Source organism: Monodelphis domestica, chromosome 2, assembly GCF_027887165.1.
Source record: "Monodelphis domestica isolate mMonDom1 chromosome 2, mMonDom1.pri, whole genome shotgun sequence".
In the NCBI taxonomy this organism is placed as follows: Eukaryota; Metazoa; Chordata; class Mammalia; order Didelphimorphia; family Didelphidae; genus Monodelphis; species Monodelphis domestica.
The window spans coordinates 240,859,522-240,876,934 of record NC_077228.1 but is presented as its reverse complement, the minus strand read 5'-3'; the positions used below and the strand labels follow the sequence as shown (position 1 = coordinate 240,876,934).

The 17,413-nt window shown below is 37.9% G+C and overlaps 1 protein-coding gene across 2 annotated transcripts in view; it reads left to right on the top strand.

Moving 5' to 3' along the window:
- Window positions 1–17,413, top strand: part of SEPTIN9 (septin 9) — a 400,470-nt gene that overhangs the window by 71,718 nt on the left and 311,339 nt on the right. Inside the window, exon 1 of one of the 2 annotated variants that reach the window (XM_056814233.1) lies at window positions 7,338–7,617. The exons of the other annotated variant lie outside the window; for it this stretch is intronic. Coding sequence (XP_056670211.1) covers window positions 7,485–7,617 — 133 coding nt within the window. The 5' untranslated portion in view covers window positions 7,338–7,484. Of the gene's footprint in view, window positions 1–7,337; window positions 7,618–17,413 lie in introns of those variants that run through there. 2 annotated transcript variants of the gene reach the window in all.

The window sequence follows — 17,413 nt, the reverse complement described above, 5'->3', positions numbered from 1 at the left end:
GGCTTTATTGTTCAATAACTGTGGTACTCAGATGAGCAGCACCAAGTTTGTGCCTTATTTACAAACCCATTTGAGGTTTTTCCCATTCATCTGGAATGCCATCTTTGCTTAATGAAAGCCATAGTAATATAACCTTAAATCTTCTCTAGTATACTCCCTCCATTGTCATTATTTCACATAAACTCACAAGGTGTTTCACATAAATTTGTATGGTAGTTTTATTCCAATTTTCCAGATAACAAAATGGAGGCTCACAAAGGTTGATTTGATCTAGGTTCACCTAGATCAATAGTAGGAACAAGATTAGAACTCTGGCCTTGACTTCCATTCAAGGGCTTTGCACCATGCCAAGTTTTTAAAACATAATTTTACAGAAAGTATTTTCTTTAGAACAGAAGTTGTTGATCAGACCCTGGGTTTATTTCAAGTGGTCTCTGAACTTGAAAGGAGGAAAAAAATTACATATTCAATTCAATGTAATTGATTTCCTTCTTAAATCCTATGTATTTTATTTGGGGCATTGAAAAACATTATTCTGAAGCTTCATCAGACTGCTAGATAATTCCATTGTACACATAAGAACCCTTGCCTTAAAAGAAGTTTAGCATACTCTTCAGTCAGCTGTCTTTCTTTGGGCTGGCTTGGGTCCTGCAGACAGTATTTCTAGACAGCACCTTTATGTTAGAAGTGAGGCACTAATAACAGGTCTCATGTTCAAGCCTTTCTTATCCTTCTTTGCCTGGCTGAGGGTCTGGGTCTGAGGACAGACAACTCTATCTCTCATAACAAGTGTGGCTTGTCCAGTCTTAGAGGGAAGAGTGTGTCCCACTGCGCCCTCTCCTTGTTCTTGATAAGTGATAACTGCTATAGAAAGCCTCACAAATGAAAGCAAGGACAGGCACTTTTCTGTCCTGGCTGCATCCCCCTGGGATGTTGCCCTGTCAATGGTCCCATTTCTGCACCATCAGCATCTTGTGGCAAACTGGCCGTAGCTTGTCTTGGAAGCCTAAGGCATAATTTCCCAAAGTATGAAGCTCTAACCCAGCTATCTGGGTTTCACCATGGGACCACTTGCTGACTGCATGAAATCCTCTCCCTTGGTTTCTGTGTGGGCTCTCTCAGTGTCCCTCCAGCAGTCTGAGAAATCTCATCTCCCTCCACCAAATCATAGAATTTCAGTGAAGGATCTCAACTAATCCAATTCCCACCTTAGCAAAATCCTTGAAAACAATTAAATCACTATTTCTGTAGTTCTTATAAGGAAAATGAGCAATTATAAGAATTTATGTAATCTAATAGAATAAGTTCTCATGGAGGTTGCTACAGTTTTTTAAATGTCATAATGTCAATACATTCAAGCCTTTCAGGACCGAATGGTCTAAAAATTTATCCATAGTCAGTAGTCATAGTGTTATTTAGCATGTGTCATTCCAGTTTCTACCTCTGTCCCTTTGCACAAGTGACAACCCCTGTGGTCTGGCAATAATCCCCTTTCTTACTTTCATCTTGTGTATCTAGCTTCCTTAAAGGCACAGCTCAGATATAATCTATACAAGACCCTTTCTTATCCCCCCAGGTATTAGCACTCTCCCTTTTGAAATTATTTTATATAATGATTACAATAATGTAAATAGAAAGAACAAAAACAAAACAAAAACCTTAAATTGAATGCTAGTAGTTATAACCATTAAACAAAAAGTATAGCTAATAGTTATGATCAAGTGATCAAGCTTGCTAGTAGTTATAATGATCAAGCTTGGCTAGTAGTTATAATAATCATAGAACAGAAAAAAATGAACCTCCCTTTCTTCTTTGCAGACACAGTACACTGCTCTTCAAAGATTCTCATTCTTGGGTAATGATTTGGTTAGTTTTGCTGAATTCTTTCCCAGACCCCCATCCCCCATCCCCTTAAAAATTATTTGCCTCTGAGGAGGATGTATTTGGAAATGAAAATGAATTTTTTAGATCAAATTTAAAAAGAATTACATTACATATACTTAGTATGTACTTACTTTTGTATATATTTTATCTCACTAGTAAAATGAGGGTAAGAAGTGCTTTTTAAAAACTTTGTATCCCAAGCATCTAGCATTTCAGGGCTTCACATAAAACGGTTGTTGATTTGAATTGAATAATGTTATAGTTAGTGAAGTTGGATGGTTGTAGCTTGACCTTAAAGGTAATGTTTTCATGGCAACTTGACCACTTTTCTGTAACAAATCTCTATTCTCTATGAGACAATAAGAAATCTTCATTATTTGGAAGGTGGCATTCCTTCTTTCTTTTTAAAAAAACCCTTACCTTCTGCCTTGGAACCAATACTGTATATTGGCAGAAAAGCAGTAAAGTCTAGGCAATGGGGGTTAAGTGACCTGCCCAGGATCACACAGCTAGGAAGTTTCTGAGGTCAGATTTGAACCCAGGACCTCCCATCTCTGAGCCTGGTCCTCAATCCACTGAGCCACCCTGCTGCCCCATTCTTTCTTCTTTGTCCAGTCATATTGCCCTTCCTTGCTATTCCTGGGGTGCTCATTCCCTTTCTCTTATGTTATCTTGGGCTTCTGTAGCAGAGAGGTAGCTGCCTAACTTTTCTACTTTTGCTTCAAGTTATTTGTAAGACTGACTTATAAGTAAGGATCGGGCCCGATGAGACTATTGTGAATGAATAGAGCATGATTCACAATAGAGTATGACACCATATCTGCTTGTCAGATCTATGTAGCTACTTACATCAGCCCAGGACACCTGGACCAATAAAATTCTAGGGACATTTTTGTTTCCTTTAAGGAAAAAAAGGAAAAAAAAACACTAGCCTAACTCATATATATGGTGGGTAAGGGTAAATAGAGGTCTTATGACATGAAATAATACTACTAAATAATCATTATTTTGTTGCAAAACTCAAATGAGACTTATTTTTAGTGCTTTGGAAACCTTTAAGTGCCAAGTATTGTTATTGAAGTATGACAGAGATGGGAAATGACCTTGGAAATCATCTGTATCTAACATCCATTTTATAGATGTGGAAACTGGAGTTTTGGGAAAGTGACTTTTGTGAGGTGACATCATGAGTTAGTGGTGGAGTTGGGACCAGACAATATAGAACCAGCAGGTTTTCATTTAGGACAGATCAAGCCACACTAATTTTATTTCTTTTTTTCATGGAGTTTCCAAACTAGTAGAACAGGAGAATCCTGGTTTTAGTCAAACAGCTCTTTTTCTTTTTTTAATGGAGAAGATGGAAGAAATGTGTAATAGATAAATAATACAGTTTATATACATTTGGAATTGGATGATTTGGTTCCACTCAAAGAATGGTTATTAATGGCCCTATGTCATCTTGTTTCAGTTAAGTACCCCCAAAATCTGTGCTTGACCCTGGGCTAGTTAACACTTTTATCAGTTATTTGAATGTGCATAGAGATAACATGCTTATCAAATATGCAGATGCCAAAGCTGGGACCTATTGCTAATTTAGTAGTAGTAGTCTCTCGGTAACCGAGGATGATGATTGTCTTTGTGCATTTTCATCTATGGTGTATAGTATGGTGTTTTGATTATAGACATGAATACTCAAAAAGATCTGGACAGGCTAGATAGGGCACTGGGCTAAATCTACTAGATGTGTTGGTAATGAATTCATCTGGTCTTTGGGCTGCATTAAGAAAAGCCTACCTTCCAGGAATAAGTAGGTCACAGTCCCATTAGGTCACATGTGGAATAGTACTTAGCTTCAGGTGTCACAGTTTTAGAAAGACATTGATAAGCTGGAGGGCATTCAGAGAACAGGTCACCACAATATCAAAAGACTTCGAGTCCATGTTGTAGAAAGATTTATTGAAGGAACTGGGAATATTCAAGCTGGAGAGAAATCTGGGACTATGTCATAGTTAGCTGTTCTAAGCATTTTAAAAGACCATCTTTTGAAAGAAGGATTAATTGTTTTCTGTTTAACCCCAGAGGAAAAACCAGGTGCAGTGGGTGGAAGGCAAAGGCAAATTTTTACTTGATGTTAGAACAAAAATAAAACCAAAAAATTTCTTAATAAGTAGAGCTGTCTAAAAGTACAATGGGCTGCCTCCAGAAGTTGTGAGTTCCTATTTATTTCAGTTCTTCAAGCAAAATATAAATTATTGTATATATTCTAGTGAGTATTCCTTTCTGTTTTGATTAGATTGATGGTCCCTTCCAATTCTAAATTCTTTAATTTTTAACTTCCAATTTTACTTCCCTTTACCATGTGGTGGTAAATGATCTTTTCTTCTATATGTTCCTGAATAAGAGAAATGTGGGTATGAGAGCAGAATGTATATTAGTAGTGGTTATTTTTTGCTCCTAGAAATACTTTGTGAGACAATGATCCTCATTTAGACTGAAACCGGGATGAGTGGTCAGGAGTACAGGGTCATCAAGAGTGGAATTAGATCATTTCTGAGGTGTTTTTCACTATTACTTTGGTTTCATTCCATTCAGAAGTAGAAAAACTCCCAAAACAAATAAGACAATCTAGCATGCTCACACAAGAATGCTCAATATCAGGCCACGAGTTCAGAGATTAGGCAAAATGTATTTATTTAGGAACATAGCAACCTTGGTGGGAAAATAAAAAGCTGAGAGAGAAATCAATTGTGGAATGTAGTTAGCCTGAAAGGACTGGGATCCTGTGTACTCACTCCGAGGAGGGCTGCAAACAGCTCCAGCATTTTTGGTCAAGGCTAGGGTGTTTCCAAAGATCCATCTGACAGGTATGGTAGAAGTTACTGTGAAGGGGATTGGAGAAGACAGGGATGGGGAAGAGCTTCATGGTAAGGTAGGTAGGCTTTTTTAATGGTAAGGTAAGGGTGCAACTCATTTGTTTCCTCTTCTTTAATTCAAGCAGAGGAACAAGTCAGTTAATATTTGGGTTTGAGATAAGACAGGTAAGGTAATTACCTAAATGCAAACTGAAACTAATAAACAGATACAACAAATTCTTAATTATCTTTGTTAAAGAGAGAGGTAAAAGTACTATATAAATCTGAAACTGACAGGTGATTTGAAACATGGATTAGAGAAAAGTGTTTTGGAGTGAGGACCTGAATTTGAATCCTAGTTCTGCCACTTTACTACCTGTGTGACCTTAGGAGAATTGAAGAGGTTTTAGTCAACTTCAGACTGAAATGAGTCAGCAGTATGAATGTGGCCATCAAAAAAACTACTGGAATCTTGGGACTGCCTAAAGAAAAACAGAGCTTCCAGGAATAGGGAGGTGATCGTTCTGTTGTACCTCTGAAGGACTGATATCGGATGTGCTTGTGTGTGCATGCTGGCTTGTATTGTTTGTTTGTCTCCTAATATATGAAATAAACCCAAAATAATAGTGAAAAGCAATCTAGACATAACCAAATTCCATTGATAATAGCCTTGCATTCCTGGCCTTGTCAGCTTCATCTAAAGAATTGAGTTCAGTTCTGGGCATTAGATCCAGAAATATCCAGAATATTAATAAGTAATACTAATACTACTAAAAATATTTAGAATGGTGAAGGGCTGAGAATCTATGTCAAATGAGGATCTGTTGGAGGAACTGAGACTGTTTAGCCTAGAGAGGGAAAGACTTATTCCTTTATAATGTTGTTGTTGAGTCATTTCAGTTGTGTCTAACTGAGACTCCATTTGGGATTTTCTTGGCAAAGATATTGGAGTGGTTTGCCATTTCCTTCTCCAGTTCATTTTCCAGATGAGGAAACTGAGGCAAATAGGGTTGCATGACTTGCCCAGAGTCACACAGCTAGTAAGTGTCTGAGGCCAGATTTAAACTCAGGTCTTCCTGACCCCAAGGCTGTCACTCTATACACTGCACCTCTAGCTTCACAGGAGGAGCATGAGAGCTGTCTTCAAGTATTTAAAGTGTTATTATGTGGAAGAAGGATTAAAACTTGTTCTGTTTGGCTTTACAGGATAGAAACAAGAATTTTGGGTAAAAGTTTCTAAGAGGAAAACTTAGGTTTAATGTGTGGGAAAACTTTCTAATACATAGAACTGTCCTAAAGTGGTAGTTTGAAGTCTTCAAGCAAAAGTTAGTTAACTACTTGTTGGCTGTATCATAATAGATTTAATTTAGTATATAGGTTGGACTAATAAGAAGTAGTTTCTTGCAGCTCTAAAATTCTGTGATTCTTATCTGAAATTTTGAATTTGAGATTCTGAAAAAATATTTTTTTCAAAAAAATTCTGAAAGCTTATTTCTGATCAAGAGGGTTAGACTAGATGACTGACAGTTTCCTTTTAGCTTTGTCTTTGACTTCCATTTTAACCAATAATTTCAACTTCTTCAAGTGCTCAACCTTTCCCCAAGTTTTGAAGGAGTGTTTCTCTTTTGTTGGTTACTACCTTTGACATAGTGGCCTCCCTGCATGTGATCAGGCAGGAAGAAGCAGTAGCAGCAAAATCCTTGGCTAATTCAAATTTGAAGAATGATCTTTTCTCTATTTCTCCCCTCACCCCCAAAAGAGAGTAAGCTGCAGGCTGATGGGTATTGAGAGGTTGCTTCTGTGGCTTAGATTTTAAGGCAGACCAATGCATTTCCTTGTTTGATGGTGGAACAGATAGCAAGTGGGTAAAGTGAGTGACATTCTTTTTCTTTTCTTCTTTTTTTTAAACTGCAGAATATCAGAGTAGGATTCTGTGTGGAAAGTCTACCCTGAGAAAACCTTGTCTATTTAGAAGAGACTCTGGGACAGAGATAACAGTTGTAGATTAGAGGCAAGCAGAGTACCTTAAGTTCAGGGATAAATAATGTCAGGATCCCCTAATTCTACTTTGGTTTTGGAGCACTGGGGATAGAAAGTAAGCTGCAGGCTGATGGGTATTGAGAGGTTGCTTCTGTGGCTTAGATTTTAAGGCAGACCAATGCATTTCCTTGTTTGATGGTGGAACAGATAGCAAGTGGGTAAAGCGAGTGACATTCTTTTTCTTTTCTTCTTTTTTTAAACTGCAGAATATCAGAGTAGGATTCTGTGTGGAAAGTCTACCCTGAGAAAAGCTTCTGAAATTCTAAATCTGTCCTTAGAGGGAGAATGATGAAGAAACACATGGACAAAATACTTATCTTGCTAAATGTGGGAGTTGAGAGAGTGGTCTATAAATGATTTTGGCTCCTTGACTAAGCTCATTTCTTGATGGTGAAATGGAAAAAAAAAATCTTAGTCTGCAGAGACTTTGGGACTTTTTAATAGAATATGCTTAAAAATTTGAGGTTTGCCAACAGGATACCCCAAATCTCAGGTAGATGAGAGAAAGATTTTAAAGTTGTTGTTGGTTGTCTCTTGAACTGAGGATGACGATTGTCTTTGTGCGTTTTTGTGCACAAAGACACCTGTGCATGAAGATTTAAGTGGAAAAGTCGATGCACAGAGACAGTCCCACTCTCTCGGCGTTGGAAGCCTGGGTCCATTGGCACGAAAAGTCGTTACACCTGGAGACTTCCTCAGCTGCATTGGATGGCCCTGTTGTCTTTTGTGCTCCATCACGCCCTAAGCACTCCACAGTGCCTTGCTGCATCGCCATCTCAGCCGTTGAACCTTCTTGTTGGTTTCTTCCGCCTGTTCCGCCGAAGCAGTCTTCACATGCTGGGTGAGCAAAGCCCTAGTTCACCAGGGGTCCTTGTGAGGGTTACCCTCACAAGGTTTAGCCGGCCTGTCGAAGCCGTTGCCCGGGGTGTGGCCTCTGCTGAATGCTAGCAGCTACTAGGAGCCACAAGTGAGAGCTGGGTGTCAGGTGAGGGTCAGTGGCTGGAGAGCTGCCCTAGAAGGGCACGACAAGCCCTCCATACCAGAGATATTACCCCTCCCTGAGCACCCCATATACCCCGATTTTAAAGTAGCACAGACAAAATGGATATAATGAAAGTTTTAGGTTTATTTTGTGCTTGTTCATGGTTGATGGTTTCCAAGGTAATTTCAAATGATTTTTCTTTCTCTTGGTTCCCATATACAACAAAATTTTTCTTTGAAAGATATAGGAAAATGTATTTAAAATAGTCAACAGGAAATTATTAAAAACCAACTTATGATCCAGGTACTATGCTAATCTCTGGAGATAAAAAGAAAGGGGAAAAAACCCCAAAGAAACAAGTACATGGGCCTTATTGTCAAGGAGCTCAAAAAATAATGATGGAGACAACATGCAATTAAATATGTTCATATAAGATAAATCAAGTGTAAATGTAAGATAATTTGGAGGGAAAGGACTAGCAGTGGAGGGATCTGAAAAGACCTATGGTAGAAGTGGGATTCGAACTAAAAATTGAAGAAAGCCAGTGATTGCAAGAAGCAGAGATTAGGAGGGAGAGCATTCCAGGCATGGGAAAAATCCTTACAAAGGCATGAAGATGGGAGAGTGAGGAATAGTCAGTAGGCCAGGGAAGTTGGATCACAGAGTAAATAGAGAGGAGTAAAGGGTGAAGAAACCAGAAAGATTAAAAGAAATTTCAAGTGGAACACGGAGGATTTTCTATTTGATCCCAGATGATTGAGAATCCCTGAAGTTTGTTGAGTACAAGGTAAGAGACCTCTGATAAGAACTACACTTTATAAAAATCATTTTGTCACCTTAATAGAGAGATTGGAATAGGGAAAAACTTAAAGCAAAAAGAACAATTAAAAGCCTATTGAATTACCCCAGGAGAAGTAAAAAGGTGGCAGTGGCTATGTGAATGAAGGAAAGGAGAGATGTGAAGATAGAAATGGTAAATTTGACAATGGATTAAATATGCTGGGTGGGGAGGAGTGAGGAGAGCAGGGTGACACTGAGGTTTCAAGACTGGGTCACTGGGAGTATTATGGCATCCTTGAGAGAAATGGGGAAATCTGGAAGAGGGGATGGTTTGGTGGGGGGAAATGAGGAATTCTGTTTTAGACATGAAGCATTTGAGATGCTTACAGGAAATCCAGTTTAATATGTCCTTCCAAGAAGACATGTAGGTATTGTAGTACTAGAATCCAACAGAGATTAAAGCTGAAGCTATAGATCTTAGAATCATCTGCATAGAGATGGTAGTTGAACCTATGGGAATTGATGAGATCACTAAGTAGGATAGTATAAAAGAGAAAGTGAAGAGGATCCAGGTCAGAACTTTGGAGTTTAGAATATACTGATTCCTCTCTCCTCTTTTCCTACCTTGGGGTATTCTGGGTGTTCTAACACTCCCTTACTAAACCTTCCCCAAATCTTTGGATGGTTCTCTTAAACCCAAGCTGAGAGGGAGTAGCCTCAGTACATTCTGGAGGTACAATTAAATTAACTTTTCCTTTAAGGGTTTAGATGTTGTATTATTTGGTGTAGTTTGTATATATGTATGTGTTGATGCATGTGTGTGTATGTATGTATTGATACTGATCATTATCCATGGTACCTTTATGAATATTGTAATTTTCCAGCTTATCTCTTTTTACCTTTTCTAAATTTACTGTTGTTCATTCATCCTTCATTTTTCAAAAGGGATCAATGACTTCATGGGCAGTGTTTTGACTTCTATGTGAGTTGGATTTAAGTGAGTCAGAATTGTACAAAGTTGTCAGATTTATCTGATATCATGATGGCTAGCTCTCTTTTTGAGTTCAGCTGATGTAAAATAGATTTTGTTTCAGTTCATTTTAAACTCAATGTGAAGCTTCAATTCAATTTATTAAGTACCTCCTGCATGCAAAGTATTAGGGATACAAAGACAAAATAAAATAATCATTATCTACAAGAAGCTTGCCATCAGTTGAAGCAAAGGGGATGAAGGTGGGGAGAGGGGTAGAAGGAGACAAAACATATATCCAGATTTGGAACACAGTAATTTGAGGGGCAGGGCAGATAGGTGGCTCAGTGGATAAAGAACCAGTCTTAGAGAAGGGAGGTCCTGGACTCAAATGTGGTCGACACTTCCTAACTGTATGACCCAGGGCAAGTCACTTAATCTTAATTATCTAGCCCTTTCAGTTCTTCTGCCTTGAAACCAATATTTAGTATTGATCCTAAAAGAGAAGCTAAGTTTTCTTTTAAAGAAATATTAATAATTTGAGGAGACAGGGTATACTAACAAATTAGGAGACCAGAATAGACTTCCCATGAATGCTGATATCTGAACTGGGTCTAGGACTAATTAGATAGATAATAGCTAATTATTCTTTTCAAAATATTTTATTTTCCCAATTATATGCAATAATTTTCAATGTACATTTTCTGAAATCATCAGATCCAACTTGTCTCTCCCTCCCTTCTTTGTTTCCCCTCTCCTGGAGATGCCAAGCAATTTGATCTGTGTTATATGTGTATTATTATGCAAAGCATACTTCCATATTGGTCCTTGTTATAGGAGAATACTCATATAAACTCCCCTTGCCCCCCAAAACACATACAAATAAGTGAAAAATAGTATACATTTTTTAAATTTGCATTCCAATTACAACAGTTCTTCCTCTGGAGATGGTGGATAGCATTCTTTTATCAGTTCTTCAGAATTGTCTTAGACCATTTTATTGCTGAGAATAGCTAAGTATTTCACAGTTGATCATCATACAATATGTTACTGTGTACAATGTTTTCCTGGTTTTACTTATTTCACTTTATATCAATTCATGTTAAGACTTTCCAGCTTTTTCTGAAATAATCCTGCTCATCATTTCTTATAACACAATAGTATTCCATTACCACAATTTGTTCAGCCTTTTTCCAGTTGATGGACATCCCCAATAGCTAATTATTCTAAGAATAAAAATATGTAAAAATAGTAATATGGGAGAACATTCTAGATATGGGAACATGGAGGGAGGTAATGAGATGCTGATTTGGGGAAAAAGCAAGTATACCATTGGGTGGAAGTGGAGAGTATGTGAAGGCACATGTTAAAGGGCATGATAATAAGTTTGAAAAGTTTAGCTCTAGCAGCCAGAAGGAGTTGTGCCATGCTCCTTCTGTATTTTATTCTAGAGGCAGTAGGAAACCACAGAAACTTCTTAAGCAGGGAAATGAGAGGGGGCAAACCTGTGCTTTACAAAATTATGATGACAGCATGAGGATCATGGATTGGAAAGAGAAGAGTGGAACTGGGGAGATCAATTGGGAGGCTAGTCTTTGGGAGACGAAATGAAGTTATGGGTTGGGGCTTTAGAGTAAGAACTGACAAAGCATGGCAGCAGATTGAATGTTGGATATTAGATGAAGAAGGGTGAAATGAGAATTGACTGAGGTTCCAAACTGGGTGACTGACTATAAGTTTGGTGGTTCTAGCAACAGAGTTAGAACAATTTGGAAGAGTGGTGAGTAGAAGGGGAAAAAATAAGTTCCACTGTGGACATGTTAAGTTTGAGATGATTATCTCAAAGGATAGCCAGGTAGAGCTATTCTACAAGCAGGTGATAATATGGGACTGGAGTTCTGGTTAAGATCAGTCAGGCTATTCTTCATCCCATCTTTAACAACTACTCCACAAAATACTTGGTAGTCCAACTCCAACCTGCCTTTCCAGGCTTCTCATGCTATTTCACATACTTTTGTGTTCTAGTTAACTAGGCAACTAGGTGGCACAGTGGGTAAAGAGCTGGGCCTGGTGTCAAGAAGCTTTGAGTTCAAATCCAGCCTTAGATACTTACTAGCCCCCTAGGCTAGTTACTTAACCTTTGCCTCAGTTTCCTCAGCTATAAAATTGGGATAATAACCCTTACCTCCAAAGATGGTTAGGAGGATCAAATAAGATAGTACAGTGTTTAGTACAGTGCCTGGCACATAATAGTCATTTAATAAAATACTTGTTCTTTTCACTTCTCTTTCCAAACAGGAATACTCACTATTTTCCATTCTCATTTTCTTCTCTCTCAGATTTTCTTTATAATGTTCCTGATACCTAAGTTCCTCTTGGCCCTTAGCTGCATCTATAAAGGCTTATTCCTTCCTTCAAGGACCAAATCAAATGTTACCTTCTTATAGAAAATGGTGCTGATTCCATGGGTTGCCACAAACTTTCAGTTTCTAAAAAATGTAGTATCTGCAAAGAACCATCAAGCAAAGCACAATAAAAAGAGCTATACTTGCTTCTTTAATGTATGTCTGTGTTACAGAGGAACATGGATAGAGAGTCTTTAAGGCCCATCTGATTACAGGGTTAGCCTGCTCATTTCAATTCCGAGGTAGCTAGGTGGTGAGATGGATGGACCTAAAGAAGACAGACCAATTCAGATGCAGCCTAAGGCACTTAATAGCTATGTGACTTCAGACAAGCCTTTTAATCTCTCTCAGTCTCATGTAAAATTGATTGTTTTGTGATTCAAATGAGGTAATGTTTGTAACCCTACCAAAAAAAACTCTGTCCATAAAATAAGGTGCTTATATCTTACTGAGAGGAATGGGAATAGGGATGGGGAAAGTGGATTTCCAACACATTGAAGAAAGAAAAGGGCTCCAACAATTTCACAAAGGGTTTCACTAACGAGGTGATACCTGAACTTAACCTTAAAGAAGGATAAGGATTGAGAAAGGAAGAAATAAGAATAATTTTGTCATCTAGGCTAGGCTTTTATGTGTACAGCAGGGTTTGGAAATTGTGTCCAGAAAGTGACATGTAAGCCTGATTCCAGGCAAGATAAATGATAGCTAACATTATGTGACAGGAACTGTGCTAAGTGCCTTACAAATATTATTTGGTCCTCACAACTTTGGGAGGTAGGTTCTATTATTATTCCATTTTACAGCTGAGGGAATGGGCAGAGAGGGTTGCCCAAAGTCACACACCTAGTAAGTTGTATAAGGCAGAATTTAAATTCAAGTTTTCTTGACCTTAAATCCAGGGATCATGGGGGAGGGGTGGGGAATCACTAGACTCTAGGTTAAGAGCACTGAATTAGTCCCAGGTCTGTCATTAATTAGCTGTGTGATCTTAGGCAGGCCATTTTATTTCTCTGGGCTTCAATTTTTCCTCTCTATTGGATGGAGGGGAGAGAGTTGGACTAGATAATCTTCTAATGACCCTTTTAGCTGTGGCAGTAATGCCATCTTTCATTTAGGTCTCTACTTATTGCATAGAAGACAGCCAATTGCTGCTGGCTTTTTAGTTCAAATTATCCTTTGCCTGATCCTATTTTTAGGCAACCTGGGGCAGAATTCTCATTTTGCCACAAAATGAAGCAAAAAACAAACAAACCAAGAGCCAAGGTATTATTTTGTGATTATATTAACCATAGCAGTGAAAACGAATTTGAACTGATCTTGAGGTTCTCAAATGGTCATATAATGTCAAATAGTCTTTTCCAATTTTGTATCTTGTGACATGCTTATAAAGTTCCTAATGTCCTTCAGTAAACTTGTATTGGGGTAGGGGGATTGATAGAGGTGAAAATCAGAGAACATTTTAGCCACAATGGATCTTAGAGGGTATCTAGTACAATTGCTTCATCCTACAAATGAATAAACTGATCTCCATAGAGAGATGAAGGGGCTTGCCCAAGGTTGAACAGTAGGTAGTGTCAGTGATGATGATGATGATGATGATAGAAAGAGATATGGGGGAGAAACAGGGGAGGAGACAAGGGGGACAGGAATGGGGGGAGAGAGAGAGACTGAGATGGAGGTGGAGAGAAGGAGGGAGAAAAATAGGGTGGAGGAAAGGGAGGGAAAGAGAGGAGAAAAAGAAAAAGGGGAGAGACTGAGAAGAGGGAGAAAGAAAGTGAGAAAGAGAGGGTGAAAGAAAGGGGAAGAGAGAAGGAGAGGGAGGGAGGGAGAAAGAGGGGGAGAAAAGTGGAAGAAAAAGAGAAGGGAAGAAAAGGAGTGAGAAAGAGTAGGGGAAAGAGAGGGAGGGAAAGGAGGGAAGAGAAGGAAGGGGGAGAGGGATGCAAAATGGAGACAGAGAAAGGGGGAGAAAAGGGAGTGGGGAGAGACAGACACAGACACAGAAAAGGGAGGTGGAGAAAAAGGGAAAGGAGCGAGCGAAAGAGAGAGAGAGAAAGAGAGAGAGAGAGAGAGAGAGAGAGAGAGAGTGAGAGACAGACAGACAGGCAGACAGACAGACAGCAGTGGGGGAAAGGGATGGGAAGCATGAGAGACAGATTCTAATCTGGTCTTTTCTTCTCTCCACATATCCCACTTCCTTCTCAAATGGCAACTAATGAGAAGCTTGGATTTTGTGGTGAAGATTTTTAATGTGTGGGATAATATCCATGGAAGTTCTTATTAAGGAGGGTGAAGATCCTGATATTTAAAGGGGCAAAGACGACTGGGCCAAACTGCTCCAGGTACCTCAGCTGATGTGACACCAGGCATCCATATTAGGTCTTGGAAACAGACAGTGTCACAGAGTTTTATTTTATTTTTTTCTAGCCATAAATATATTTATTTTTTTTTCCAGTGCTGCTGTTCTATTTTTTTATTATAAAGATATTTTATTTTACCAATTACACATAATAACACATTTCCACATAAGTTTTCTGAATTTATATGATCCAAATTGTCTCCCTCCCTACTTTCCCTTCTTCTTCCCAGAGTTGGCAAGCAATTAGATCTGGATTATACATGTATTATCAAATATTATTTCCATATTTTTTTATTTTTATAAGGGAATAATCATATAGCACCAAAACTCCAAAACAAAAACCCAAATAACCTAAAGTGAAACATCGCATGCTTTGATCTGCATTCCAACTTCAACTGTTCTTTCTCTGGAGGTGGAGAGAATTCTTCGTCATAAGTCCCTTAGAATTGTCCTGGATCATTGTATTGCTGAGAGTAGCTAAGTCTATCACAGCTGATCATTCCACAGTATTGCTATTACTGTGTACAATGTTCTCTTGGTTCTGCTTATTTCACTCTGTATCAGTTCACGTAGGTCTTTCTAGTTCTTCCTGAAATTGTCCTGTTCTTCATTCCTTACAGCACAATAGTATTCTATTACCATCATATACGACAATTTGTTCAGCTATTCTCCAATGGATAGACATCCCTTTAATCTCCAAAAATTTTAGAAATGAAAGAAACTCAGCAGCCATCTAGTCTACCTCATACTTAAAAAAAATCCCATTACAGCATATCTGACAAGTAGTCAAAAAGAAAGAAAGAAGGAAAGAAAGAAAGGAAGGAAAGAAAGAAAGGAAGGAAGGAAGGAAGGAAGGAAGGAAGGAAGGAAGGAAGGAAGGAAGGAAGGAAGGAAGGAAGGAAGGAAGGAAGGAAGGAAGGAAGGAAGGAAGGGAAAAGAAAAGAGAAAGAAAGAAAGGGAAAAAGTAGACACATGAAATGATAAAAAATGGGAATGATCAATGCTAGGTTTTATGGAAAGATGGGGCACAATAATGTATTGTGAGTGAACCTGTGAATTGGTTTAATCAATTCACAATTTGGAATTAGACTAAGAATAATTAAAATGCTCATACCCTTTATATATATATGTGTGTGTGTGTGTATATATATATATATATATATATATCTTTCTAGGAGATCAACAATAAGGAGAAAGGCCTCATCTATACCCAAATATTTATAGCAACATTTTTTTTTGTGAGAGCAAAGAACTAGAAACAATGTAGATGCTCATAGGTTGTGGAATGATGAAAAAAAGTTGTGATATAAGAATTTACAGATTACTGTCCTATAAAAAATTATGATTATGAATACAGAGAAGCATGGGAAGCATTTTGTGAACTGATTCAAATCAAAGTAAGAACCAGGAAAAGAGTATATACCTTGAGTATAACAATGTAAATGGAAGGAATACAACAATAAAACAATTGAAACTGAAATGACAATGTCCAAACTTGCCCCAAAGATGAAATGTAAGAAGAGATATCTTCCCCCTTCTTTGCAAGAATGAGGACCATGAATGTAGAAAACACTACATGAAATGTCAAACTTTTCTTGATACGATGGTTAATTTTGCTGAACTTTTTTTCTCTTTTAAAAATTCTTTGTGATAAGAAATGGCTCTCTAGTGGAACATAGTGGCAAAGTAGGTAAATGTAAAAACAAAATATATTAATAAACATTATTTTTAAAACATTGTTGCATTAATTCACCTCAATACAACTCAATATTTATTCATTGATGTTATGTGCTGTTATGCTATGTCATGTGACAAAAGCAGATGAAGAGCCAGGCATCCTTGGGTTCAAACTCTGCTGCTGACACCTAGTAGTGACAAGTAGATCATTTAAACTCTCTGGGCTTTGACCAGTTCTCCTCAGACTCTTAAGTCAGAGATTCATTATGATCTCACTAGTAGGGAAAGCTCTCACATGGAGACATCACTAGTCCTTGTATTACTTTATGTGTAAAGTCTTATGGTAAGGCATTAAAGAATGAATGTAAAGATGAAAACATGATCTTTGCCCTCAAACAGCTTATAGTCTGAGAAGGGGATAAGGATCATATGATACAGTCCTAAGAATACAAATAAAAAAATGAGTCTGGCAAAGTGCTGTAAGAAATTTGAAGAGGAGGAGTAGCTAGGCAGCACAGTGGCTAGAGTACCAGGTAGGAGCCAACTGTGGCCTCAGACACTTCCTATATGTGTGACCCTGGGCAAGTCACTTAACCCTATTTACCTAGCTTTCTGTCTTAGAGCTGTTACTAAGAAAGAAAGGGTTAAAAATTTTTGAAGAGGAAAAGATTTTTCATGAATCAGTATATGTGTATGTATATGTGTGCTTATATATATATACAGTGCTTACACATGCTCTACTGCATTGTAGAGGTGGTATCTGAGTTGGGATTTGGATCAAAAGAACTTTCATTGGGCAGCTAGGTGATCTGATTGTCAGAATGAGACTGGAGTCAGGAAGACCTAAGTTTAAATCCAGTCTCAGATATTTACTAGCTGTGTGATCCTGGGCAAGTCATTTAACCACTATCTGCAAAACAGGCCTCAGTTTCCTGTTTTGTAAAATAGGGATAATAATAGCACCTCACTCCCAAGGGTTTTTATAGGGATAAGAGATAATAATTGTAAAGCACTTAGCATGGTGCCTGGTGCATAGTAAATAAATGTTTGCTATTAAATTATTGTTATTATCATTGAAATAACTATACTGAAATAATATATATATATATATATATATAACTAAAATAATAGTTTATTTTAAGATAAGGGAAGGAAGGGAAGGGAATTGGGATGATCTATCTAAAACCAAAATCAGTAATCTACCCTATTTAATACTTCACTACCTACAAATCTACTTCCTATAACTAGTTAAATTGACCATATAAAAGTGGGGAGGAATTGAAGGTAGCAGGAAGAGGGTTCAAAGGAAAGATCTCACTGACAGTTGTCCTCTGGAGTCTTGAGCAGCTCTATTGTGTAACCAATGGGGAGCCACTGAGGTTTTTAAAGGAATGGCATGATCTGATGGCATGAAAACTATTTTAATTGTCTAGGCAAGAAGATATTTTAAGATTATTGATTTCCTTA